This window comes from Antechinus flavipes, chromosome 2, assembly GCF_016432865.1.
Source record: "Antechinus flavipes isolate AdamAnt ecotype Samford, QLD, Australia chromosome 2, AdamAnt_v2, whole genome shotgun sequence".
NCBI classification, from domain to species: Eukaryota; Metazoa; Chordata; class Mammalia; order Dasyuromorphia; family Dasyuridae; genus Antechinus; species Antechinus flavipes.
The window spans coordinates 392058314-392085328 of NC_067399.1; the positions used below are offsets into that span (position 1 = coordinate 392058314).

Here is a 27015-nt window from a genome sequence, read left to right on the forward strand (position 1 = left end):
ACTGACATCCGCCAGATGTCATCAGCCCTAGAGAAGTCATTCTTGGAGGGAAAAAAAAGAGTCCCGTATTGTTTTGGAGTTTTTAATGAGGTCACTTAGAGATCTCTTGCTGGTATTTTACACTTCAGGTGGAAAGGGAAATCATTGGGGTTAACAAGTTGGCCACATTTGTGAACTAATGCTGTGGCCTTTTCTGAATTTCTTTGTACAGAGTGGGTGGGGAAATCAGTGGTATTGGAGTGAGAAGACCTGGTTTAGAAACTGGATGCTGGGTACTGGTGGCTCAGTGGATAGAGCATTGGGCTCATTTTCCCAAGTTCAGATCCAGTCTCAAACACCTACTGTGTGATCCTGGACAAGTTACTTAACCCTATTGCCTCAGTTCTTCATCTATAAAAAGATCTGGAGAAGGAAATGGCAAACCACTTTTGTATTTTTGCTAATGGAACCCCAAATGGGCTCAGGAAGAGTTAGAAATGACAGACCTAAGAGTTGGACACAGACTAAACTGACTTAGTAACTCTAACCTGCAAGATGCTCAGGATCACTCTTATTTCCTCATCTCTAAAGTGGACTAACATCTCTATACTAATTGTATTATAGGCTTGAGAATAACATGAGATAATGTATGTAAAACTAGAAAATTATGCCAGATCATAACTAGTAGAAGTATGAAGAAGAACAAGGGGAATGTTCAGATTGGATAGAGATTGTGGTGCTGTGGATATAGAGATAAGCAGCTTTCATTCTAGGGGCATTGCACATAAATAGTAACTTTAAGAGGTTCAGGAAAGTTTTTCTGTAAGATGTGGTATTGCCTTTTAATTACTAATGTGTCCCTAACATACTACATGACAATTATAGCTAGCAAGAATTCTGGTGGTGGCTTGGAGGGCGTACATACATTCAGGTATGAGATGCATCATGAGCAAAGGTACAGAGGTGGGAGATGGGGAGGGCCAAATTAAAAAAATTATAAATAGGCCTGTTCAGCTGAAACAGAGAAATAATATGAAGTAAATCTGTGAAAGTAAAAAACGAGGGGCAAAATGGAAGTTTGTGTTTTATAGAGTTCCTCTGAAGATTTTCCAGTGGTTGAGGGATTTGGTCAGACTTATATCTTAGATTACTTTGGTGGCTCTATGGAAAATGGAATAGAGGTAGAGAGATCAATTAATCGTCCCGGTGAGAGGTGATCTGGGATCTCTTCTGAGGTGATGACTGTTTTAAGTGGAGAGGAAGAAGCAGGAGATGTTGTGGAAGTAATTAATTGTAATTGATTATATATGGAGTGAGAGTTTAAAATGACCACAGTGCTACTGATTGATTAAAAGAATGGTACTGCTTTCAATAGAAATAGGGAAGTTTAAAAATGTAGCAGATATAGAAGGGAATATAATGAAAACTTCATTTTGGATATGTTCAGTTTGGGATTCCTAAATTGAAAAAAAAAAATTTAGACAGAAAGTGAGAATGTTTGTTAATAAAATGATTGACAGCTGTTAGTAATTAGTTGTGAAGCACTCCTTTTTATGCATTTCTTTTTCTTTATTTCTTGATAGATTTATCTTCTGCCAAGCGGAAATTTGCTGATTCCCTAAATGAATTTAAGTTCCAATGCATAGGAGATGCAGAGACAGATGATGAAATGTGCATCGGTAAGTTGGGGAACTGGTAAGCTTAAAAATACCTGAGAAGCTTTCCTTAGGGATTCTGTAATGACATCTTTTCTGAGAAAGGACATATGACTATTGTCTGATAATATTTTACTTTATGTGCTTATTACACTTATAGATTGTTCAAGCTAGTTGGTTTCTGAAGTTATCTATTCAGAGGCAAGGAAAATGGGGATATGGAGATAAGCAAATGGTCCCTGATCTTAAGAAAATAAATAAAAATACAATGCATAGTACTGGTGCAGCTATATAGAGTATTGAGCTTAGAGTCAGGAAGATGTGAGTTCAAATTTGGTCTTGGTCTAAAATATATAGAGAATTTGTTCAAATTTATAAGAATATAAGCCATTCTCTAATTGATAAATGATCAAAAAATATGAACAATTTTCATGTGAAGAAATTAAAACCATTTCTAGTCATATGAAAAAATATTGTAAATCATTATTGATCAGAAAAATGCAATGACAACTCCGAGATGCCATTACATATCTCTCAGATTGGCTAAGATGATGGGAAAAGATAATGATGAATGTTGGAGAGGATGTGAAAAAACTGGGACACTGATACATTGTTGGTGGAATTGTGACCACATCCAGCCATTCTGGAGAGCAATTTGGAACTATACTCAAAAAGTTATCAAACTGTGCATACCCTTTGATCCAGCAGTGTTACTACTGGGCTTTTATCCCAAAGAGATCTTAAAGTGGGGAAAGGGACCCACATGTGCAAGAATGTTTGTGGCAGGTCTCTTTGTAGTGGCAAGAAACTGGAAACTGAGTTGGATACCCATCAATTGGAGAATGGTTGGGTAAATTGTGGTATATGAATGTTATGGAATATTATTGTTCTGTAAGAAATGACCAGCAGGATGAATACAGAGAGGTTTGGAGAGACTTACATGAACTGATGCTGAGTGAAATGAGCAGGACCAGGAGATCAACAAGTTACTTAACCCTATTGCCTCAGTTCTTCATCTATAAAAAGATCTGGAGAAGGAAATGACAAACCACTTTTGTATTTTTGCTAATGGAATCCCAAATGGGGTCATGAAGAGTTGGAAATGATAGATCTAAAAGGTGGACACAGACTAAACTGACTTAGTAACTCTAACCTGCAAGATGCTCAGGGTCACTCTATTTCCTCATCTGTAAAGTAGACTAACATTCTTTTACTAATTGTATTAGTATACAACAACAAATACAACAACAACAAGATTATACTACGATCAACTGTGGATTTGTCTCTTTTCAACAATGAGGTGATTCAGGTTGGTTGCAACAGATTTGTATTGGAGAGAGCCACCTGCATCCACAAAGAGGTCTATGGGGACCGAGTGTGGATCACAACATAGTATTTTCATCTTTTTTGTTGTTTGCTTGCTTTTTGTTTTATTTTTCCTTTTTATCCTTTTTGATTTGATTTTTCTTGTGTAGTATGATAAATGTGGAAATATGTATGGAAGAATTGTACTTGTTTAACATGTATTGGATTACTTGCTGTCAAGCATTTAGGGGAAGTGAGGAAGAAAAACTTGCAACAGAAAATTTTGTAAGTGTAAATATTGAAAATTGTGTGTATTTTGAAAAGAAAATGCTATTATTTAATTAAAAAAAAACAAATTTGGCTTTGGAGATTCACTAGATGTCATTCAGCTATTTGTCTCAGTTTCCTCACCTGTAAAACGAGCTGGAGAAGGACATGGCAAACCACTCACTCCATTATTTTTCCCAAGAAAACTCCAAATGATAGCACAGTGTTGTAAACAACTGAAATAAACGAACAGCAGCAAACACAAAAATAACATTTTAATTTTTATTTTCTAATTCAGTGTCTGGACTATAGGGACCCTTTGACATCACTTGATCTAGTCCAACCTTATTTCAACTTTTTTTCACACCTGAGAGAAATGAGACAAGAGATTGAAGGACTTGTCCCAGAGTCATGCAAAAAACCAGAGGAATAGTTGAGACTTGAATCCAAGTTTCAGCTGCCCACAGCTGTCACAGGTCCAGAGAAAGACCTCTCAGTACAGCAGTAAGACGCCCTAAACAAAGAGTCAGGAAACCTGACTCCTTGTCCAGGGTAAGGCAATCTTTTGTTGTGCTATGAGGCCTTTCAGCTGCTTATAACTGTCACAGGTCCAGAGACCATGTCAATAAGTCCATTATTGGACTGAGTTTTGGAGGCCTTGAGTATCTTGGATATGGTAAAGTGGGACTATCATTTATAATTCTTTAGCCTGGAAAATTCTGTGACTTTTCTCCATGGCTGTGCTCCACCACATTGTCAGGAGTTTATAGAGGGGTTAAAAAATAAAGGGGAAACCTGTAGCTAGGGAACAATTTGGCCTTTGCCATATACTATCCTGCTTCTGCTTTGGCTGACAACATTGAGGGATTATGGTATCACTTTGAGAGTACTTGATTTGAAGCCAAGAGGACAGGGATTCAAAATCTGTCTGATAAATTCCTACTTTGATCATAACCAAGGCAGAAAAACTTCTTTGGGCCTTACTTACCTTATTTGTAGAATGGTAATAATGATATCTATAATATTTATATACAGGATTATCATGAGGATTACTTTTGATAATGTACTAAGTCTTAGAGTGCTTAGCGAATATATGTATTTTTTGTTGTTGTTACTATTGATATTACTATTAACAGGAATAGAAAAATCAAGCAATTGAACTTTCTCACTATCACCACTCAAAAACACTCCTCATCCCCAACACTCTGACCTACTAAATCACCCCACAAAAAAAACCTTCCCTCCCCACAAAACCATTCCAGCGATAGACTATAGAATCCATATAAAGAAAAGTCCAGTTAAAGCCCTCAGTTCAGCAAATGCACTTTTGGCCTTCAGAACAGGTGTACATACTTGCCTGTGTTCCTTGGGGATTATTTAGTGATGATCCTGCTCACATCCCGTATGTTCTTCTGGGCCCTGTTACTCATGAAAACTATAGAAATTATTGAATGTAAGGGAAAGCCAGTGGTGAGCTTGCCCTATTGGGATCTCTCCTGAAGAAAAAGGCTGAGTCCCTGACACCATTAGAATTAGCTGAGGCTGAGGACAAAGGATTTGAGGTCTTTTTCCGGACAGGAAATCTTTGAACTCCAAAGCAAATTGCCTCCCCCCCGCAAACTTCTCATTGTACGTGTGCTCTTCTCTCTACCCCCCAGGTTCCCATGCATGTCTCTTCCGTGAGGAAATCCTTTCTTTCCACTAAAGTTGTTGCACAGGATAAAAATACATTTTTAGATCATTTTTAATGGTTACTGATTAAGAAAAGAAAAAGGGAAAAAAAAAAAGGCAGTCTGGAGAAGGAACTGGCTTTTGACCCCTGGCCTGAGTTGGAGGGTGGATCCCTTGGGGGAATTAATGGACAAAGAAAGTGGATGGTACAGAATGTTGAAAACTCATTTTTGTCACCCCATCCGTTGTCTTTTTCAGCAAGATCTTTGCAAGAGTTTGCCACTGTTCTCAGGAATCTTGAAGATGAGCGCATACGGATGGTAGGTATGATGGGGATCATCCTAACCCCAAATGCCCTTCCTGCCCCTGCCCACAGGCTGGGTCATCATTGACCTATGATCTAGTTCTTGTACATATTGGCTCTCCTATTAAAATGGAGGCTTTTTGAGGCTGTTTCGCCTTTGTCTTTGTATCCTTATTGCCTAGCACATAGTAGATTCTTAAGAAAAGGAGATTTAATGGATGTATATATATTGGCCCAATAGTTACAAAATTGGAGTTTACCACTAGGTTTTTGTTGTTTTAAGGATAAAATTTAGGTTAAACACATCTAGGTTCACTATGTCAAATCCTTAATGACCCAATTAAATAGTCCAGTAATCCAAGACTCTTCAAAGTATTCTGGGTGCTTGATAGGCAAAAGACAAAATAAACAAAACAGAATGATAACTTCCGATTCTCCCAGGGTGGGGTGGAATGCAACATATAAACAGACAAATATATATATAAAAATTTGAATGAGAGCAAGCTCTAAATTAGGAGAAACAGAAAAGGGTCCCAATAGCATTTGGCTTGAGAATGGAGCCATTGAATGAAACTGTAAATTATAAGGGAATATATTGGATGTGGGGGTGGGAGAGTTGAAGTAGCTGACTTCAAGAAACGCAGATAAGCCAGTGTGGTTGGAAATAGGAGTCTGTGAAGGGGAAAACTGGGCAATATGGAGGTTAGTTTATAAAGGACTACTTTAAATGCTAAATTCAGGAGTTTATATTTTATCCTAGAAAGAGATTCTTTATGTGGGATCTGTGAACTTCCAAAAAAAAAAGTTTATTTCCTTTGTAATCTTATGTATTTTCTTTTATGCTTAAAAGCTCCCAAAACAACATTATTCTGAGAAGGTTCCCATAGGATTGTATCAAACTACCATGGGATCAGTGACAAAATACAGTTTAGAAAGCCCTCTTGTGGGCAGTAGGAGCCAGTGAACACTTTTGAAAAGGGGAGGCACGTAGTCAGACTTGTACTTTAGGAATATTTTGACAGCTGTTTGGAAGTTGAATTGAAATGGAAACTGATAGTCCAATTAAGGAGGCTGTTGTTGTAACCCAGGTGAGATATGATTAGGGATTTAATTTTTTAACACATTTAAAAGATGTAGAATAGCAGTATGTGGCAGGTGATGTTTCTTATATGTAAAGTGCTCTGAACTCCTACAAACAGGGTTTTTATTTAATTTCAAGGATTAAATACTGCTTTCAACATCCCCCCCCCCCCCCCCCTTCCAACTGCTGATGGGCTGGCACTTTTCAGATTTGGAAGTGTAGGGTTAGTGGGTGATGGACTCTATAAAGTCTGTTTGCCCTTTCCTCAGAATTCCTTAAATTCCAGGCTTAAAGAGTGGCTTGAAAGCTGCTTTTGGTGGTATGATGGCCTCTTCACTCCTCAGGCCCTGGGCAGATATCCAAGGGTTAGAGGGGATTGGGAGACTGAGTATTTTCCTCCTCCTCTCTTTCCATGGTCCCTAAATGTAGTGCCTTTGACCAGCAGGTTGGCTGGCTTTTGGACTGAGGGAGCCAGGCTGGAGCCCTCTCTCTGACAGGCTTTTTGATTTAGCAGAGTGTGGCTTTTGCTGGTTTGGGAGATAACAGAGTTTTTACTTCACAATGAGTAGATTGTCTTCCAGACACCTAAGAGCCCCTAGAACAGGGGGTAGACATAGTTCCGTTTTTTTAGACCACTAACCATGGGTTATTCTAGGGGGGAAATAGCAAGGTTGTGTTTGGGTAAAGGGAGGGATGTTGAATGCATCTGCCTGAGAGAGGGAAATAACTCCTTTGGGGTCTGGTTCTTGGCAAAGTTCAGTGTTGGGGGTGGGGAAAACATCACAATACCCTTCTCTCCAAATGCCTTGACCCTGTGTTAAGGGAACAATGGCCGGCTTATTCTTTTCAGTGAGGCTATGAATTCTGCTTATTAGTGTCAGTGAGTCAGGTTACCCTTGGTTACATCAATGCCTCTTGCTGCTCTGGATCCCTTCCCTGCCCCTATTTCCTGTGGCAGGTTGACTATTTATTGACTAACTCCTATATGCTTCTGGGTAGTGTGAGGGATGTAGAAACAGTATCAGAATTCCTATACTCAAAGAGCTTACAGTTTCAATGTCAAAGGTAAGACATTAAACACATATAAGTAGCAGATCCCTTCAACTCTGGGTCACATTTTCCTTCACTGTCAAAGTGTGGATTAGACTATTCGCTATTACCCCTGCCAACTCTTATGACCTGTGCCTCATTGGACAGTGTATAATTGTCCATAGTGAACTAAATGAATTTAAATAATATCTCTGCTCTTAGGGAAAGTGTTTTGAGTTCCTGTGTCGTCATCTTCATTCACTATATAGACCACTGAAAGGAAACATTGCCCGTCATCTGCCATTTTATCAATCTACTTACAGATATCTAAACATACATATTCAGTTGTATGTAAAAATACTCCATTATAGATATACTTCCTAATTGGCTAAGCAGATTTCTGACACCATCAAATGAAAAAGTTATGTATACAGCAGATGCTTAATAAATACCTATGGAAAGAATGAGTGAATCTAAATTTAGAGGAATTGTGCATTGTGGTAGGTAAGCTACGGCAACTTATTAGTTGAGATTTTGAATGGTATGTTAACATAGTTTATTAATTAAAATGTAATTAAAAAAAGAATAAATATGCAGTAAATGAATTTCATTTGGTTTTGGGTAGTGTTTAATAGTAGAAACTTTGGGCTGCTGAAAATTTTGTAACTATTGCAGGCTAATATCTAGATAGTATCTGTTCCTTAATTTTTCTTTTTTTAAAATGGCATTCTTAGCCACTCTCACATATAATTGCAAAAGTTCTTTGTTATTTATTGAATAACAATATGGGGCAGACAGTTTTTTTTTTCAAATGATACACATGTAACATGGTCATTTTAGTGTTCATTTTGGCATGGGTGTGGTGTGTTTTCTCTGTCATCATTTTTTTTTTTTTGATGATCTGTTGTGTGACTGCATAGAAATCACATTTCTGATTTTTTTTTTTTTTTATCAGATTGAAAATGCTAGTGAAGTGCTTATCACTCCTCTGGAAAAGTTCCGTAAGGAGCAGATTGGGGCTGCCAAGGTAAGATCTCTCAGAAACCTCTGTTTTGGAGAGGAGCTCAGTTTGAATTCTGCTTCTGCCAATTTACCTCTGTGTGGCAAATCTCTGGGCTTCCTTTTCCTCATTTATTAAAAAATGAGAAGTGAACAGGTGGTAGAGGAAGTTGGATTTAGGAGCTTCTAAGTGGCCTTCTAGTTCTCAAGTAGTGGTCCTGTTTGTGGTTATAAGTTTTTGACTTGAACATTTTCCAACCTCTTTTCCATAGATTTCTGAATGACTGAAGTAATTTCATAATTTAATGTCTTAATATATTTTTTAAGCCTTCAGACACTTGTATCTTCTCTTTGATGTTCCACAACCCTCTATCCACAGCATGGTGTGATCCCTTGAATTAAGACAATGTGCTTAATACAAAGAACTCTGGGCTTGGAGGTTAAGGCATTTGTCTTTAATTTGCCATTGGATTCTGGGCTAGTCAGGATCACATTGCTAAGCTTTATTTCCTTCATCAGTAAAAGATAATAATAAAATTTGCCACACTACTTATCTCACAGGGTTGTTGTGAAGAAATTACTTTGTAAACACCAAAGGGATATATAATAATTATAACACTAATATTAAAATCTAATGTAAAATGCTTTATGGTTTGCAAAGCACTTTATGTATATCATAATATTTGTTCTTCATAACAAGCTTCTCTTCATTTTATGGATAAGAAAACATAGAAGCTAAGTGATTGTCCCCTGCTGAAACCAGATTGAGCATTTCCTGACTCCAGCACTTTATTCACTCAGCTTCCTTTTATATAAATATTAGTAGTTACTTATTCTTATTACTAAAAATAATTATTTTCCTTTATCAAGCTATTATGGCATGGAGACAAAGGTGATCTAGGTTCTCATTCTTTTAACAAATATTATACAGGTCTGATACTGTGGTAAGCACTGCTATGCAAAAACAAATATGAAACAATTCTTGCCTTTATGGGAACTTTCATTCCTTTGAGCATAATGGACATGATATGACATGTGCATATATAAGTAAATAAAAAAATGTATGTAAAGTATTGAGGTCCTGGGGATGGGAAAAACCATTAGCAGTTCTGGGGGGTCATAATAGGCCTTGTTTAGGCAAGTGGTTCTAGAATCAGACCTCAAAAAAAGTTAAGAATTCTGAGGTTTGGAGATCAGAAGGGAGAGAATTACCCAAAATTGTACCAGGAGAATACAAGCTTTGGCAGCTCCTACCAAGCTAGAAAAGCTTCAGGGATGTGTCTAATAAGGGCCATGCTCCTATAATCATAGAGCCAGCTTAACAAAGTGAAGAGAGCAGTGACTTTATGATTACATTTGGAAATTGGTAGACTTTTTTTTAAGGTACGGCAACTCATTAGGAACTCTCTTGGGGTCTAGATGGGTTGTGCTCTCAGCTTTAGTAGAATAAATTCCCATGCAGTGATGTTAGAGTATTGACAAAAGAATAGTAATGAAAATAACAATAGTCATTGAATTAAATTGGGGAGAAATATTTTGCCCTAGGTGTATCCCAAGTTTTCCCTTATGATTCTTAACAGGACATACATATTTTTCCCTAAGTGTATCCCAGATCCCTTATGATTCTTAACAGAACATACATTTGTAGCAAGGGGCAATAGGATTCTGAACTCAGACTCCTTGTGGCAGAGATGCTACTGTTATTGATGTATGGTTATTAAATGATTTTGAAAAGAAATCATACCCATTTCTTAAAGGTGAAAAATTGTGGACTTTACTGAAACTGGTTTCAATCTTGCTTATTAGATAGCTACTCTATGCAAAATACTGTGGCTAAATACAAGTATAATAAAGATACACACTCACACATACCCACACATATAATTATATTTAGCTAAAACTATATAGATATACATATATACGTGTATGTGTATATGCACATGCATGTACATAAAGGTACAGAAATATAATGAAAATGTCTACATATGTCACTTCAAGACAAAGGAACATAAACGTGAAAAGATACAGCCAAACAATGTGTTATAAGTAGTGAGAGAGAGAGAGAATATATTAATGAAACAGAGTGTGAGAATGAAAGAATTTATAAATGAGAATATGCTGATTTTTATTGGAGGAGTGACATATTAGTATTACTTGAGCAGTATGAACTGGAGGGGAGACTGGACACAGAAAAATCATTTAGGTTAATTTATATAAGTCTAGGTATGAGATAATAAAGCCCTGAATTAGGGGGATTGTTGAGGAGGAGGAGTGAAAAAAAGGGAACACAGGAGATAAGAGTCTTATCTTGCCCTATGGCTAATAAGTAGGAAATATGTAGTATTTTGGCAATATTTTGGAGGTCATCTGTGGAGGAGATACTTGTATTAGAAAACGAAAAAGATATAATTATCTGCAAATGGCTTCAGTTTGCAGGCGAATACCCTGAAGATTTTTAGGCACAGTCAATAGCTCCATCTGCAGTCATGCAAAGGTATATCATCTTGGTGATTAAAAAAAATTTGTTGTCACTGATCTCCACAAAGGGAATACTCTAGCTCAAGTGACATTTTTTGGGTGAGGTAAATTAACACAGGAGTATTCTATCAAAACTAATACAAGCTCCTCTTGCATGCAAAAATACTATTTTCATAATACAAAGACAAAAAAATGTCTTCTGCCTTTAGGGCACTCATATTAAACCAAATACCTACAATGTCCAAATAGATAAGAATACACAGGATAAAGGAGGAAGTCATCAATAGTTTTCCCTAGTATTTGGCCCATAAAATGAGCCTTGAATGAAACTAGGGAGATTTAGGAGAGTAGCATGAAATAAATTTTGAAAGGTAAGCTGGATCCAGATTGTGAAGGGTTTTTTTTTTTTTTTTCTAAATTAAACAACTTTTTATTGACAGAACCCATACCAGGGTAATTTTTTTCAGCATTATCCCTTGCACTCACTTCTGTTCCGATTTTTCCCCTCCCTCCCTCCACCCCCTTCCTCAGATGGCTGTGAAGAGTTTTAAATGCCTGACTGGGGAATTTATTTGTATTCTTTGTACTGTATTCTGTGATCAGCAAAAATGGTCTCTTCTTGGTTCTTCATAAATGATACCATCTCCATGCCCACATAGCTGGAATGTATTCCTTCTTTATATTCTCTTCATTTCCCTTTAAGAGGCTGTGCAAACACCTTTTGCAAAAAGACCATTCCTGGTCTCTCAATTGCTCATCCTTCATTTGCCCTCCTGCCCTCCCCCTTTTATTTAATTACTTCATATATGTTTATATTATTCATTTTATGTCTTATATCCATTTAATTTTTATTCACAATGCTTGGTACCTAACGAATGCTTAACAAATACTTGTTGATGGATTTTTAGTTATACTCTAGATGTATATTGTAAATGTAAGCCATTTTCAAGAAGAGATTATTTCATTCTTTTCAGTTGTATCCATAGCACCTAGAACAATGCCAGACACATAGTAGGTGTTCAGTAAATGCATGTTGATCAGTGAAATGCTTTTCGTACTGTATAGTTAGGGATAGGAAGCTTGTATAAAACCCACCAACAACTCTGTGAAGCTTACACCTTTAAGGGGAGCGTAAGACGCCAGCATTGCATTTTTTGGGAAAGTTCTTTACCAGGAGCTCCCTACACTGATGAAATCACAGGAATGCTGAGTCAAATTAATCAGCATTTATTAAGCACCTTATATATTTCAGGCCTTATGCCAAGCTCTCAGATTACAGAGAATGAATCAACACTCCTTACCTTCAGGAGATTTACGAATTATTTACTAATATATCAATAATACTAATATACTAATAATTTATTTATAATACTAATAAAAACAACCAAACAAAAACCCACTGCTGGGTGCAGTGATAAAGAGACAAAAGTAATCTTTGCCCAATGGACTTTGCAGTTGTTGAGGCCTGCTGAGGAAGTTGTGGGGTGCAGAGATATTGTCTCAAGATGGATCTGGTGACTAATCCATCTGGTAGTTGGTTTTCTTGTTGGATGCATTACTGCCTTCCCACAAACTCCTGCTATCTGCATATGCTTGCCCAAAACCTTGGTTTGAAGCTTACCACAGTTAACCAAATGAGGAGATTCAGAAATCCAAGAGGCTTCTGTTCAGGTGTTCATTGTAGGAAGAAGATCTTTTCTGGGAATGAAATATGAAATCAAGGACCAAGCTTGAGAGGATTAGAAAAAATACTACTCAATTTCTATACTATACTAGTTCTTTCTTCTCCAAAATCCACAGGAGGTAGCTTGCTAAGTTTGGTTTTGGTTTTTCCCCACTCCCCCCGTATCTCACTTTAGTTCTATATCTTCTCCTTTTCATCCCTCATTCTCTCTATATATGTTCCTGTTCTATTCTAGGACACATTTTAATGAAGGAAGCTGTGCTATCTAAAGTACAGTCTTGAAGTGCCAGCCAATAACACGGGGATGTATTTGGCAGCAGCCAAGTTCTGTTTTCTGAATCTTTCCTGTACGGATACTAAATTTATCCCTTCCTCCTCCTCTTCCTCCTCCTCTAATATTCAGTTGCCATAACAACCTGTTGCCACTTGTAAGAAACTGAAGTTAGAGAAGACGGGTAAGGAGGGGGCTGTGTCGAGCTAACAAGACATAGTAGCTAGTCCAATACTTTCATTTTATAGCTGAGGAAACTGAGCCCAAAGCAGTTAAATGATTTGTCCAAATCACATAGGGAATGACTAGCAGAGCTTGGTTTAGTGCTTTGTTTAGCAAAGAATTTTAAAATAACCTGCCCTCAAAGAATTCACCCTCTAAGCAGACATGACAAATATAGAGATAGCTTTTAATTCAGGGTGGTATCTATGGAGACATAACAAGCATTAATTAATTCAGTATGGTACCTGATGTGTGTATATGAGTACGTGGGAAGACCAGCAGGAAGGGGAAGAGGGGATTCAGAGAGTCCATAGAGAATGGGAAGAATGGCATTGTAAGCATAGAGAAGATCTCTAAGAAAAGTATAGTTGCTGGAAAATGTAGAACATGTTTAAGAGATGATGGATAATCCAGTTTAGCTGGGGTATAGATAATTTAGAGGGAAGCAATATGAGTTAAGGCTAGGGAAATAGGGAAGTACCACATTGAGCAAAGCCTTGAATGACAGGCAAAAGAACTCATACTTTAATTACTACATATCATGAGACATTGATGATTATTCCATTAGGGAAAGATTAAAGGGGGGGGTGGGGAGGATGGAGCATCTTACATCCTATAGATAGTTCCACAAGCTGATTGTTGTTGTAAACCTCCTACTTTGGAAAGTAGCAAAGCCCGCGATCCTAGCATAGTTATTCTTATAAAGATTTTGCTCTTTTTCTCTGGATAGAACTGGCCAATATTCCCCTTATCTTTGGTTCTCCTTTTGGATGTTAAATTTAGAAAGCCTCCATGAGTTGTTGAAATATTGCAAAAATTTGGTGCACGTGGCCCATGGCCTTTTCCCATTCTTGGCCTGTTGGAATGTAATGAAGGGAGATTTCCAAAGGGCCATAGAGCTCTAAAAAAGAGTTGTTAACATGGGTTGGCTTGCACCCACCCTGATATCATGAAGTCATTGGCAGAGAGGGACCCAACAGTTATATAAAACAGATGAGCTGCTTTGGGGAAGCTTTACTCACAAAATTTAAAAACAAAAGCCAGCACACTCAGGAGGTCCTTTCCCCCGGGCTCCATGATTTTTTTGCCTCCATCTGTTTTGATTCTTTACCTTCTTTTCAGAAAATTCAGCATGTGCATGTGATGTGCAGGGTTCTCTCAGGTGCAGGGGAGGTACAAAGATGATTAAGACCATAAGAACTCCAATATGGAGTCTTGTAAAGGCACTCTGTCAGGTTAGAGAGAAAGTTGGGCATATTTGGAGCTAGAAAGACCTGGCACCACATGCTCAAGGCTGCCTGAACAGATCACTCAATTTCTCTCTGCATTATGACCCAACTTTAAGATCCTTTTATGCTCTAGTGCTATGATTCTGTGATTATAGAACTATAGCTGAATCAAGCTTCTCGGTTTACAGATGAAGGAACTGAGATCCTTGAGATTTAAGTGGCTTGCCCAAAATCTAACAGATAATAAACATCAGAGTCAGAATTTGATTCTAGAACCTCTGATTCTGGAAGCAGTTCTGTTTATACTGGACCATGCTGCTGATGGGGAAATCATAGAAACTTTTGTGAAAAAGATAAATTATTATTATTTTTTCTATTTGGGAGACTGACAGTAGCTGAAATTCCAGGGCAAGACATTTAAAATATAGGAAACTACAAAGCAAAAAGGTAGAGAGACGTAGAAAAGAAAGTCCAGATGTGTTTAGGAAATAACTGGTTGATAGAATCCCACATATCTGAAAGGAAATTTTTTATCTTATGGAATATTTCTTATACTTCAGGCTCAAGATGCTTTTACTCTCTCTAATATGTGGGTCTATCCAGAGATGTGCTGGTAAATGTTTGACAGGGGCTTTCTGGAAGAAGAAAGATGTACATATGACAGACACATTTTAAAATTTAGTCTGCATTAAAAACATTTTTCTCCATCACTTAAGTTTAGACCTCAGCTTCTTAAACTGTAGTTCATGACTATATAGGGTCTTGTAACTGAATGTGGGGATTGTGAAATTATGATTTATTATCAGTGTTTGATTTGCATACTTATTTTATATATCTATATACCCAAGATCACATGAAAATTTCTCATATCAAAAGTTTAAGAAGCCCTGGTCTAGACAATCAATAAAACAGCCAAACCTGACTTTGTAACATTGGCTGATTCCCAAGATGTTAACTACTCACACTGAAAATTTAATAATAGCCACTGTGAACTGGTATGAACTGACTTCATTTAGCACATATCTGGCTATAATAATCAATATTTATTGCATTAGAAATTAAAATGTCATAGTATTCTTATGAGAATCACTTTGACCATGTGTATCTTCTACAAAGGAATCAAAAATCCCCAGAGATCATCTCACCACATTTTGAGAATTGCTAATAGTCCAATCCTCCATTTTACAAATGAGACAACTGAAGGCCATGAATACCACTCAAAGAATTTGGACCTAGATTCTGGCCACAAACCTCTGCTGTTCTGTTGCTGTACAGAAGCAACTGAAGAGAAATATGCTAATTTGGATGAGGCTATGTAACCTCCTAAGGTGGGCCAGACAGATTAAAAAAGAATTGGAAAATGTTTAACAAAACAACATAGATAATGGTAATTTGTGGTTTTCTGGTTCGATATGGGGCCTAGAAGGATCCCTGTCTACTTGAGTTTGACTCCACTGTTCTAGTTTTAACTTTTAAAAAAAAAAGTGAATCCCCACTCAAGGTTGTGGTATTTGTCCAAAGATACTTAAGCAGAGCCAGAATCACACGCCCACCATCTGGTTGAGACCCTCATGGACTATTGTAAAGACTCCTAATTGTTCCTTCTCTCACCTCTCTTCCCAATTTTCACACAACTTACAGAATGATACTCTGTTTCTGGAGGGAAGGGCAGTTGGAGTTACGTGAGTATAGGGTCACAAAGCTAGTCAGTGTCTGAGGTGGAATTTGAACTCGGGAAGATGAGTTTTCTTGCCGCTGGATCTAGCACTTTATCCACTGTAGCCCCTTGTTACTTTCCTGGTTCAAATGCATCTTCGCATTAAACTTCCTAGTTTGACTTCCCAGGTGATGGAGGAGATAGTACTTTGGAACTCAAGTCTTGTTTTATTTTCAAAACATGCAGGTTAATTTTTCAACATTGATCCTTGCATAGCCTTGTGTTCCACATTTTCCCCTCCTTCCCCCACCTCCTCTCCTAGATGGTAAGTAATCCATGTTAAAATATATGTTAACATAATTATACAAGAGAATGATATTCTTAAGAGACAGCTGTGACGTTGCTGTTCTCCTGCTTAAAAAGCTCCTAGTTAGCGCGGGCATAAAGCCTTTACGAGATTAGGCTGCAGACTAGGCTGGTCCAGACAAATTAGCCAACTTGTTGCTCCTCAAATTCAGGATTCTGTTTCCCCAAACAAAAAATTCCGTCCTTCCCTCCCCAAAAATTCCGGATTCTGTTTCCTTGCTTTAGTGCAGGCTGCCCCTAAATGCCTGAATGTTCTCTCTCTTTAACTCAGCTTCTTAGAATTCCTAGTTCCTTTTAAAAATCAGCTCCTACTCAAGAGCTTTCCTGATCTCTGCAAGATGACACTACCAACTTATCTCATCTCCAAGTTATTTAGCATTATGCTTAGTATGTTATTTCTTCCAGTAGAATGTTCAAGCCTTCAGTTAGGTAACTATTTTTGTCTTAATAACCCCTAATCCAAGAACAGAGGCTGGCACGTAGTAAATGTATGTTGGTTTATTGGTTGTTTTATTCAAGGCCTAAATGAATGGGCAGCTACATGTTGCAATAGAGTGCCAGACCTGGAGTCAGAAAGACTCTTCCCGAGTTTAAATCTGGCCTCAGACACTTACTAGCTGTTTGAGTGTGGGCAAGTCACTTAAGCCTGTTTGCCTCAGTTTCCTCATTTGTAAAATGAGCTGAAGAAGGAAATGGCAAACCCACTTCATTGTCTTTGTCAAGAAAACTCCAAATGGGGTAATTGAACACAACTGGAAATGTTCTAAATGATAGACCTTGGAATTGTGAAGCATGTTTCTTTTCTTTGTTCCTGAGGTAACTGGGGTTAAGTGACTTGCCCAGGGTCACATAACCAGGAAGTGTAAAGTATCTGAGGCTAGATTTGAACTTGGGACCTCTTGACTTAAGGGCTGGTGCTTTATCCACTGCGCCACCTAGCTGCTCCAAGGAAAAACCATTTATTAAACCCCTACTATGTGCCAGATACTTTAAGTGCTTTATAAATGTCATATTTGATCCTGAAATGAGTACAAACACTGAAAGATAAAATTTCTGGGCAACTAATTAGCTTATTAATTAGACTGCATAACAATTAATGTCTATCCTGAAACCCCTTAAATCTTTCCTAAAAGGAATGCCTCGGACAAGTGAAACTCAACGCTGACAGTGGACATTTAATGGAGATATAGGCTAAAAGGCTGGACCAGCGACCTTTAGGTATCTGGGGAAGCCATCTCCATCCATCCAGATTTGTTTCGCCTCCATGAGCTAAGTTGCCATGGGGTGTTCCTCCTCGAAGGCAAAAGCTCACTCTGAGTGGATTCTAGAATTCTAGAACAGAGTTAGGCCTCCCAGTTGAGTGGGGTCTCACCCAATTATGGAGCATTTGCCTTGAGGGCAAATCTCTTAGGGAGTTGATTGATAGTTTGTTCTATTTCTTTTTCTGAGATGGGACTGTTTAGGATATTTACTTCTTCCTCTGTTAGTTTGGGCAAGCTGTATTTTTGGAGGTATTTTTCTATTTCATTTAAGTTGTCGAATTTATTGGCATAAAGTTGGGCAAAGTAACTCCTAATTATTGCTCTAATTTCCTCTTCGTTAGTGGTGAGTTCTCCCTTTTCATTTTTAAGACTAACAATTTGATTTTCCTCTTTCCTTTTTTTAATCAGATTTACTAAGGGTTTGTCTATTTTGTTGGTTTTTTCATAGAACCAACTCTTAGTTTTATTAATCAATTCAATAGTTTTTTTACTTTCAATTTTATTGATCTCACCTTTTATTTTTAGAATTTCAAGTTTAGTGTTTGACTGGGGGTTTTTAATTTGTTCCTTTTCTAGCATTTTTAATTGCAAACCCAATTCATTGATCTCTTTCTCTATTTTATACAAATAGGCCTCTAGAGATATGAAATTTCCCCTTATTACCGCTTTGGCTGCATCCCATACATTTTGGTATGATGTCTCATTATTATCGTTTTCTTGGGTGAAGTTATTAATTATGTCTATGATTTGCTGTTTCACCCAATCATTCTTTAGTATGAGATTATTTAGTTTCCAATTATTTTTTTGGTCTACTTCCCCCTGGTTTTTTGTTGAATGTAATTTTCATTGCATCGTGGTCTGAAAAGGATGCATTTACTATTTCTGCCTTACTGCATTTGAGTTTGAGGTTTTTATGTCCTAATATATGGTCAATTTTTGTATAGGTTCCATGAACTGCTGAAAAGAAAGTGTATTCCTTTCTGTCTCCATTACATTTTCTCCAGAGATCTATCATATCTAACTTTTCTAGTATTCTATTTACCTCTTTGACTTCTTTCTTATTTATTTTGTGGTTTGATTTATCAATTCTGAGAGTGCAAGGTTGAGATCTCCCACTATTATAGTTTTACTGTCTATTTCTTCTTGCAGCTCTCTTAGTTTCTCTTTTAAGAATTTAGATGCTACCCCACTTGGTGCATATATGTTTAATATAGATAGTGCTTCATTATCCATGCTACCCTTTAGCAAGATATAGTGTCCTTCCTTATCTCTTTTAATTAGGTCAATTTTTGCTTTAGCTTGATCTGAGATCAGGATGGCTACCCCTGCTTTTTTGACTTCACCTGAAGCATAGTAGATTTTGCTCCAACCTTTTACCTTTAACCTGCATGTATCTCCCCACTTCAGGTGTGTTTCCTGTAAACAACATATTGTAGGATTCTGGCTTTTAATCCATTCTGCTAACCGCTTCCTCTTTATGGGGGAGTTTACCCCATTCACATTTATGGTTAGAATGACCAATTCTGTATTACTTGCCATCTTGTTAACCCCGGTTTATGCTTTTCTCCCTTCTTTCCCCTTTCCCCCCCTTCCCAGTATTAAGCTTGTGAGCACCACTTGCTTCTCACAGCTCTCCCTTTTTAGTATCCCTCCCCCCGCCTTAGAGTTCCTCCCCCTATCTTACCCCTTTCCCTTGAGGGCAAATCTCGCTCAGCTATGCCCTCCCCAGACTCCCTGACATTTTCAAGGGATGGATTTTTACAGAAATAATAGAAAAAAGGGTGGCCCCACAATTAAAAATAGTTATTAATATAATATCATAACAATATATATGTACATAGTATATAAGCTATATATACTAATAATATATTAACATTAGCAATTTCTTTCAATCTTTGCAACAAAATTAGAAGGTAACAGTTATTACTATCCTGAAGCAAGCAGTTGAAAAGTGCCTGAGGCCATATTCCAGTCTCAGCAGTGCTATCCAGCTTCCTCCTTACTTTTAGATTCAGTAGCAATTAGTAATTATTAGTTGAATACTTATAACAATTACTATTATTTGAAACATTTCATTGATTGATTTTTTTCAGAATGTTACTTTCTCTTACTTTGAGGTGGGTTTCACCTCCTCTCAGGTCTGAGTACTGTACAGAATAAAGTTTATTCTTGGTTGATATGGAAATTCTTTTTTCATCCTGGGTATTGATTCAGAGGGGGAAACGGTCATCAAGTAGACAAGTGAAAAACAAAAATTGGGCCTGTGGCCAAGATTAGAAAATGGATTGTTGGTTGCCATGCCAGTGCCAAAATTTCCCAGCCTCTCCCTTCCTCCTTTAAGAATTTAGATGCTACCCCACTTGGTGCATATATGTTTAATATAGATAGTGCTTCATTATCCATGCTACCCTTTAGCAAGATATAGTGTCCTTCCTTATCTCTTTTAATTAGGTCAATTTTTGCTTTAGCTTGATCTGAGATCAGGATGGCTACCCCTGCTTTTTTGACTTCACCTGAAGCATAGTAGATTTTGCTCCAACCTTTTACCTTTAACCTGCATGTATCTCCCCACTTCAGGTGTGTTTCCTGTAAACAACATATTGTAGGATTCTGGCTTTTAATCCATTCTGCTAACCGCTTCCTCTTTATGGGGGAGTTTACCCCATTCACATTTATGGTTAGAATGACCAATTCTGTATTACTTGCCATCTTGTTAACCCCGGTTTATGCTTTTCTCCCTTCTTTCCCCTTTCCCCCCCTTCCCAGTATTAAGCTTGTGAGCACCACTTGCTTCTCACAGCTCTCCCTTTTTAGTATCCCTCCCCCCGCCTTAGAGTTCCTCCCCCTATCTTACCCCTTTCCCCTTGAGGGCAAATCTCGCTCAGCTATGCCCTCCCCAGACTCCCTGACATTTTCAAGGGATGGATTTTTACAGAAATAATAGAAAAAAGGGTGGCCCCACAATTAAAAATAGTTATTAATATAATATCATAACAATATATATGTACATAGTATATAAGCTATATATACTAATAATATATTAACATTAGCAATTTCTTTCAATCTTTGCAACAAAATTAGAAGGTAACAGTTATTACTATCCTGAAGCAAGCAGTTGAAAAGTGCCTGAGGCCATATTCCAGTCTCAGCAGTGCTATCCAGCTTCCTCCTTACTTTTAGATTCAGTAGCAATTAGTAATTATTAGTTGAATACTTATAACAATTACTATTATTTGAAACATTTCATTGATTGATTTTTTTCAGAATGTTACTTTCTCTTACTTTGAGGTGGGTTTCACCTCCTCTCAGGTCTGAGTACTGTACAGAATAAAGTTTATTCTTGGTTGATATGGAAATTCTTTTTTCATCCTGGGTATTGATTCAGAGGGGGAAACGGTCATCAAGTAGACAAGTGAAAAACAAAAATTGGGCCTGTGGCCAAGATTAGAAAATGGATTGTTGGTTGCCATGCCAGTGCCAAAATTTCCCAGCCTCTCCCTTCCTCCTTTACACATTTGAATAACTAATAATGTTAGACTCTATTCAATAAAAATGCCATTAAAAATATGTAAGTTCCCCTTTTCTAACTCTTCACAGAAGTTGTGATTTGTTTGGTTTGGGAAACTTCCAATGAGCAAACTCCCTTTACCAATTCAAATGACTACCTGCCCTACAATTTATTGTCTTAGTTGCCTGGGACAGGAAGAACTTCTGTCACTCACTCGGGACTCAGAGTTATAGAGCCAGAATATATGTGTGAGAGATTTGGCTTTCTGATTCTTTTACTTTTTGGGGGGTTGGGAAGGATGAAGAGGAGACAATCAGAATTGAATGTCTTGTTCAGGACCACAGTCTGAGGTCAGATTTGCATTTCTGAGTTCTCTGTTCTATCCACCATAACATCTAGCCATTTCTCTGACTCTTTTTCTAAGAATATTTTGCCTTGGGCTGATTAAAATTAAAAAATGAGTCTGATATAGACAGACAGGTGGGTGAGACAATGGGTAGAGTGCGGGGTTGGAGTGAAGAAGACTCATCTTAATAGTTGTATGATCCTGGGCAAGTCACTTAACCCTGCCTCAGTTTCCTCATCTGTAAGATGAACTAGAGAAGGAAATGGCAGATCTTTCCAGTATCCTCCCTAAGAAAACCCCAAATGGGTTCACAAATTCTCCTAAGTTACTGAAATGACTATACATTGACTAAATTAAACACCTATTAATGTGCTAGGTCCTTTGCTAAAGTGCATTACAAATATGAATAGGAAAATTGAAAAATAAAATCACAACCGATTTTGATTAATAGATACAGGGTCTTTGGGCTTTGGTTCTCCTTACCCCCTTCCCCAAATGTTTCACTTCCCCCACAAATATCTGTCTTATATGGGAAACCTTCTTTCTACCTCTGGCTCTCATCGTCCATTTGTGGAACTGTAATCTTAAAATATTGTTCATTTCACAGTTTGAGCTTTAAAAATCCAGGAACTGATTTTATTCCTTTTATATGTCCAGTTAGACATGAATACATTATGGTATTTTCATGACCAGAATGCAGTTTATAGAGCTTGGAGTTTGTTAGTCTCCTATAGTTTTATGAAAAATGGGAAGAAAGGGGAGCACAAAGATGTATGGAGAATTAAATATTTATAGTAGTCCAGAACTGCATTTATTCCTCCAATATATGTCCATTTTTTTTTGATAGGATGCCAAGAAGAAGTATGATAAGGAAACTGAGAAATATTGTGGTATTTTGGAGAAACACTTGAACTTGTCTTCCAAGAAGAAGGAAGCTCATCTTCATGAGGTAAAATTGTTATCTATACTCAGAAGAGTAGATGGATATAGTTTAATTTCTGGGGGGTTTACTTTGACTTGATATGGTTAAATCCTGTTTGCGCTTTATTGACCTGAAATGACCAATTCCTTAAAATTTTGCTTTAAGAAAGAATTCTTATATTATTTTCTGTATTTCTCAAAATAAATTGAAATGGCATTATTTTATTAAAAATTCAAATTTTGTGCCTTAACTTCTGGGAGTTTTTGCTCTGTTTTAAAGACTATCTTGTCATTTAAAATAGTAGAATATAAGCTTTTTGAGATGGGCAGCTAGGTGGTGCAATGGTTAGAGCATCACCCCTGAAGTTAGGAGGACCATGAATTCAAATCTGGGCTTAGACACTTAACACGTCCTAGCTGTGTGACCCTGGGCAAGTCACTTAACCCCAATTGCCTCCGCAAAAAAAAAAAAAAAAACAAAAAGTTTTTGAGAACAGTGACTGTTTAATATTTGATTTTCTATTTTTAGCCTTTCATAATAGGTTGTAGTTTGATTAATATTTAAGTTTGTATTCCTAGCACCTAATAATTGCTTGTTGATTGATTGATTTTCTACTACAGATCAGTTACTGTTTTTAAGTATTTTGATCCATGGGAAATTACATTCCATGAATTCATTTAATAAGTTGTGCCAACCTCTACAAAGACAAAGACAGAAATAAAGAAAATTCCTACGTAGCAGTTGGTGCAGTGTGAAACAGGGGAAACAACTTGTACATAGGAAGTTGGAGCTAAATAAAAATGTTTAGAAAGGAGTTTCTGAGAGAACATGAAGATCTGGGGAGGGAAGAATTGGGATAGATTTCCTTTAGGGGGTAGTGCTTTAAGTTAAGTTTTGAAGGAAGAAATCTTAGACTTGATAGAGAGGAACAGGTGCATTTTGGATTATGGGACTCAAAGATCTGAAGATGAGAGATGGGAAGTTGTTAATAAGAAACAGAAACCAGGCTGGTTTAGCTGGAATGTGTAGAGTATGTGAGAGAGGAGTAACACGTAATTAGCTGGAAAGATAGGTGGGAGACAAATTGCAGAGGTCTTTAAAATTCAAACAGGATAATTTATATTTTTTTCCTTTGAGGCAAGAGAAAGCCACTAAGGGCATGTTCATACCTGAGCTTTAAGGATATCATTCTGGCAGCTATGTGCAGGATGCGTTGGATCAAGGAGAGAGGGGAAACGAAAGAAATAAACATTTATACAATAGTTTTTCCAGGCATTGTGTAAAAAAATTTTTTTTAAAAATCAATTTTGTCTCATTTGATCCTAAAACAACTTTGTGAAGTAGGTAGGTGCTACCATTTTATTCATCCATCCATTCATTTATTTTAAACCTAATAGATTTCCAATTAAATGTAAAAACAATTTTTAACCTTCATGGTTTGTTTGTTTGTTTCTCTCCCTCTCCCTTTTCCTCTCCCTCTCCCTCTCTCCTTTCCTTCCTCCCTCCCTCCTTTCCTTCCTCCCTCCCTCCTTTCCTTCCTCTCTCCCTCTCTCCCTTCTTTCCTTTTCCTTCCCTGCCAAACTTTACATCCCACATTTGAGAAGGCAAGCAATTTGATTAAAAGTTATACCTCAATTAGAGTAGGCAATGAGGAAACCAAACTATCACTCTTTGCAGATGATATGATGGTATGCCTAGAGAACCCCAGAGATTCTACTAAAAAGCTATTAGAAATAATTCATAATTTTAGCAAAGTAGCAGGATATAAAATAAATCCCCATAAATCCTCAGCATTTTTATACACCACCAATAAAATCCAAGAACAAGAGATACAAAGAGAAATTTCATTCAAAATAACTGTTGATAACATAAAATATTTGGGAATCTATCTACCAAAGGAAAGTCAGGAATCATATGAGCAAAATTACAAAAAAGTTTCCACACAAATAAAGTCAGACTTAAATAATTGGAAAAATATTAAGTGCTCTTGGATAGGCCGAGTGAATATAATAAAGATGACAATACTCCCTAAACTAATCTATTTATTTAGTGTTATACCAATCAGACTTCCAAGAAAATATCTTAATGATCTAGAAAAAATAACAACAAAATTCATATGAAACAATAAAAAGTCGAGAATCTCAAGGGAATAAATGAAAAAAAAAATCAAATGAAGGTGGTCTAGCTGTACCTGATCTAAAATTATATAGCAGCAGTCACCAAAACCATTTGGTATTGGCTAAGAAATAGATTAGTTGATCAGTGGAAAAGGTTAAGTTCACAAGACAGAATAGTCAACTATAGCAACCTAGTGTTTGACAAACCCAAAGATCCTTACTTTTTGAGATAAGAATTCATTATTTGATAAAAACTGCTGGGATAACTGGAAATTAGTATGGCAGAAATTAGGCAAGGACCCACACTTAACACCATATACCAAGATAAGATCAAAATGGGTCCATGACCTAGGCATAAAGAACGAGATTATAAATAAATTAGAGGAACATAGGATAGTTTATCTCTCAGACTTGTGGAGGAGAAAGAAATTTGTGACCAAAGATAAACTAGAGACCATTACTGATCACAAAATAGAAAATTTTGATTATATCAAATTAAAAAGCCTTTGTACAAACAGAACTAATGCAAACAAGATTAGAAGGGAAGCAACAAACTGGGAAAACATCTTTACAGTTAAAGGTTCTGATAAAGGCCTCATTTCCAAAATATATAGAGAACTGACTCTAATTTATAAGAAATCAAGCCATTCTCCAGTTGATAAATGGTCAAAGGATATGAACAGACAATTTTCAGAGGATGAAATTGAAACTATTACTACTCATATGAAAGAGTGTTCCAAATCACTATTGATCAGAGAAATGCAAATTAAGACAACTCTGAGATACCACTACACACCTGTCAGATTGGCTAAGATGACAGGAAAAAATAATGATGAATGTTGGAGGGGATGCGGGAAAACTGGGACACTGATGCATTGTTGGTGGAGTTGTGAACGAATCCAACCATTGTGGAGAGCAATCTGGAATTATGCCCAAAAAATTATCAAAATGTGTATACCCTTTGATCCAGCAGTGCTACTACTGGGCTTATACCCCAAAGAGATACTAAAGAAGGGAAAGGGACCTGTATGTGCCAAAATGTTTGTGGCAGCCCTGTTTGTAGTGACTAGAAGCTGGAAAATGAATGGATGCCCATCAATTGGATAATGGCTGGGTAAATTGTGGTATATGAATGTTATGGAATATTATTGTTCTGTAAGGAATGATCAGCAGGATGAATACAGAGAGGCTTGGAGAGACTTACATGAACTGATGCTAAGTGAAATGAGCAGAATCAGGAGATCATTAAACACTTTGACAACGATATTGTATGAGGATGTATTCTGATGGAAGTGGATTTCTTTGACAAAAAGACCTAACTGAGTTTCAATGGATAAATGATGGACAGAAGCAGCTACACCCAAAGAAAGAACACTGGGAAACGAATGTGAACTATCTGCATTTTTGTTTTTCTTCCCGGGTTATTTTTACCTTCTGAATCCAATCCTCCCTGTGCAACAAGAGAACTGTTCGGTTCTGCAAACATATATTGTATCTAGGATATACTGCAACATATCTAACATTTATAGGACTGCTTGCCATCTAGGGGAGGGGGTGGAGGGAGGAAGAGGAAAAATCGAAACAGAAGCGAGTGCAAGGGATAATGTTATAAAAAATTACCCTGCCATGGATTCTGTCAATAGAAAGTTATTATTAAATAAAATTAAATTTAAAAAAATAAAAATAAAAATAAAAGTTACACCTCTACAGTCATGCAAAAACATTTTTCTATATTAATCATGTTGTGAAACGAAACAAAATCCCAAAAAAACAAAAACAAACACGAGAAAAATAAAGTTAAAAAAGTATTCTTCAATCTGCATTAAAATAGCATTTCTCAAAATGAGTTCTTCAGAACTGTCTTGAATCTTTAGATTGCAGAGACTAGCTAAGTTATTCACCAATAGATCATCTTGCCGTATTGCTGCTGTTGTGTAGTGTTGCAGTATTCTCCTGGTTCTTCTCATTTTAGTTTGCTTAATTCATTTAAGTTTTCCCAGGAATTTCTAAAATTGATTTACTCATCATTTACTTATAATAGCATAGTAATCTTCCTACATCACATGCTATAAACTTATTTAGCCATTCCCCAACTCAAGGGCATCCTCTCAATTTCCAATTCTTTGTCACCACAAAAGAATGCCCTGTATATTTTTGTACATATAGATCCTTTTCCATTTTAAAATCTCTTTGGAATAAAGTCTTCATAGTGGTATTACTGAGTCAAAGGTATGCATAGTTTTATAGCCTTTCTTACATAGTTCCAAATTTTTCTCTACAATTGTTGGAACAGTTCACATCTTTACTATAGTCATTAGTGTTCCAATTTCCCTACATTTCCCTCCAACATTCATCATATTAACCAATCTCATAGGTATGAGGTGAAAACTTTATTTCTCATTAGTAATGATTCAGAACTTTTTTTTTCATGATTATAGAAAGCTTTGATTTCTTTATCTAAAAACTGCCTGTTTTTATAGTCGGTGTTATTAGTATCTCCGCTTTACATATGAGGAAACTGAGGCAAACAGGTTAAGTCATTTACCTAGGATCATATTAATAAAAGATCAAGGAGGGAGGGGAAATGAAAGAAATAAACATTTACATAATACCTAGTTTTTTCAGGCATTTCCAGGCATTGGAACACCTTACAATGTTTCTCC

General features: G+C 36.9%; 1 protein-coding gene across 3 annotated transcripts in view; it reads left to right on the forward strand.

Moving 5' to 3' along the window:
• ARHGAP26 (Rho GTPase activating protein 26) overlaps positions 1-27015 on the forward strand; it is a 514410-nt gene that overhangs the window by 119229 nt on the left and 368166 nt on the right. For all 3 annotated transcript variants that reach the window (XM_051978634.1, XM_051978632.1, XM_051978633.1), the window contains exons 2-5: positions 1563-1658; positions 5136-5197; positions 8247-8318; positions 22161-22262. In XM_051978634.1, the coding sequence (XP_051834594.1) occupies positions 1563-1658; positions 5136-5197; positions 8247-8318; positions 22161-22262 (332 nt within the window). The remainder of the gene's footprint in view (positions 1-1562; positions 1659-5135; positions 5198-8246; positions 8319-22160; positions 22263-27015) is intronic.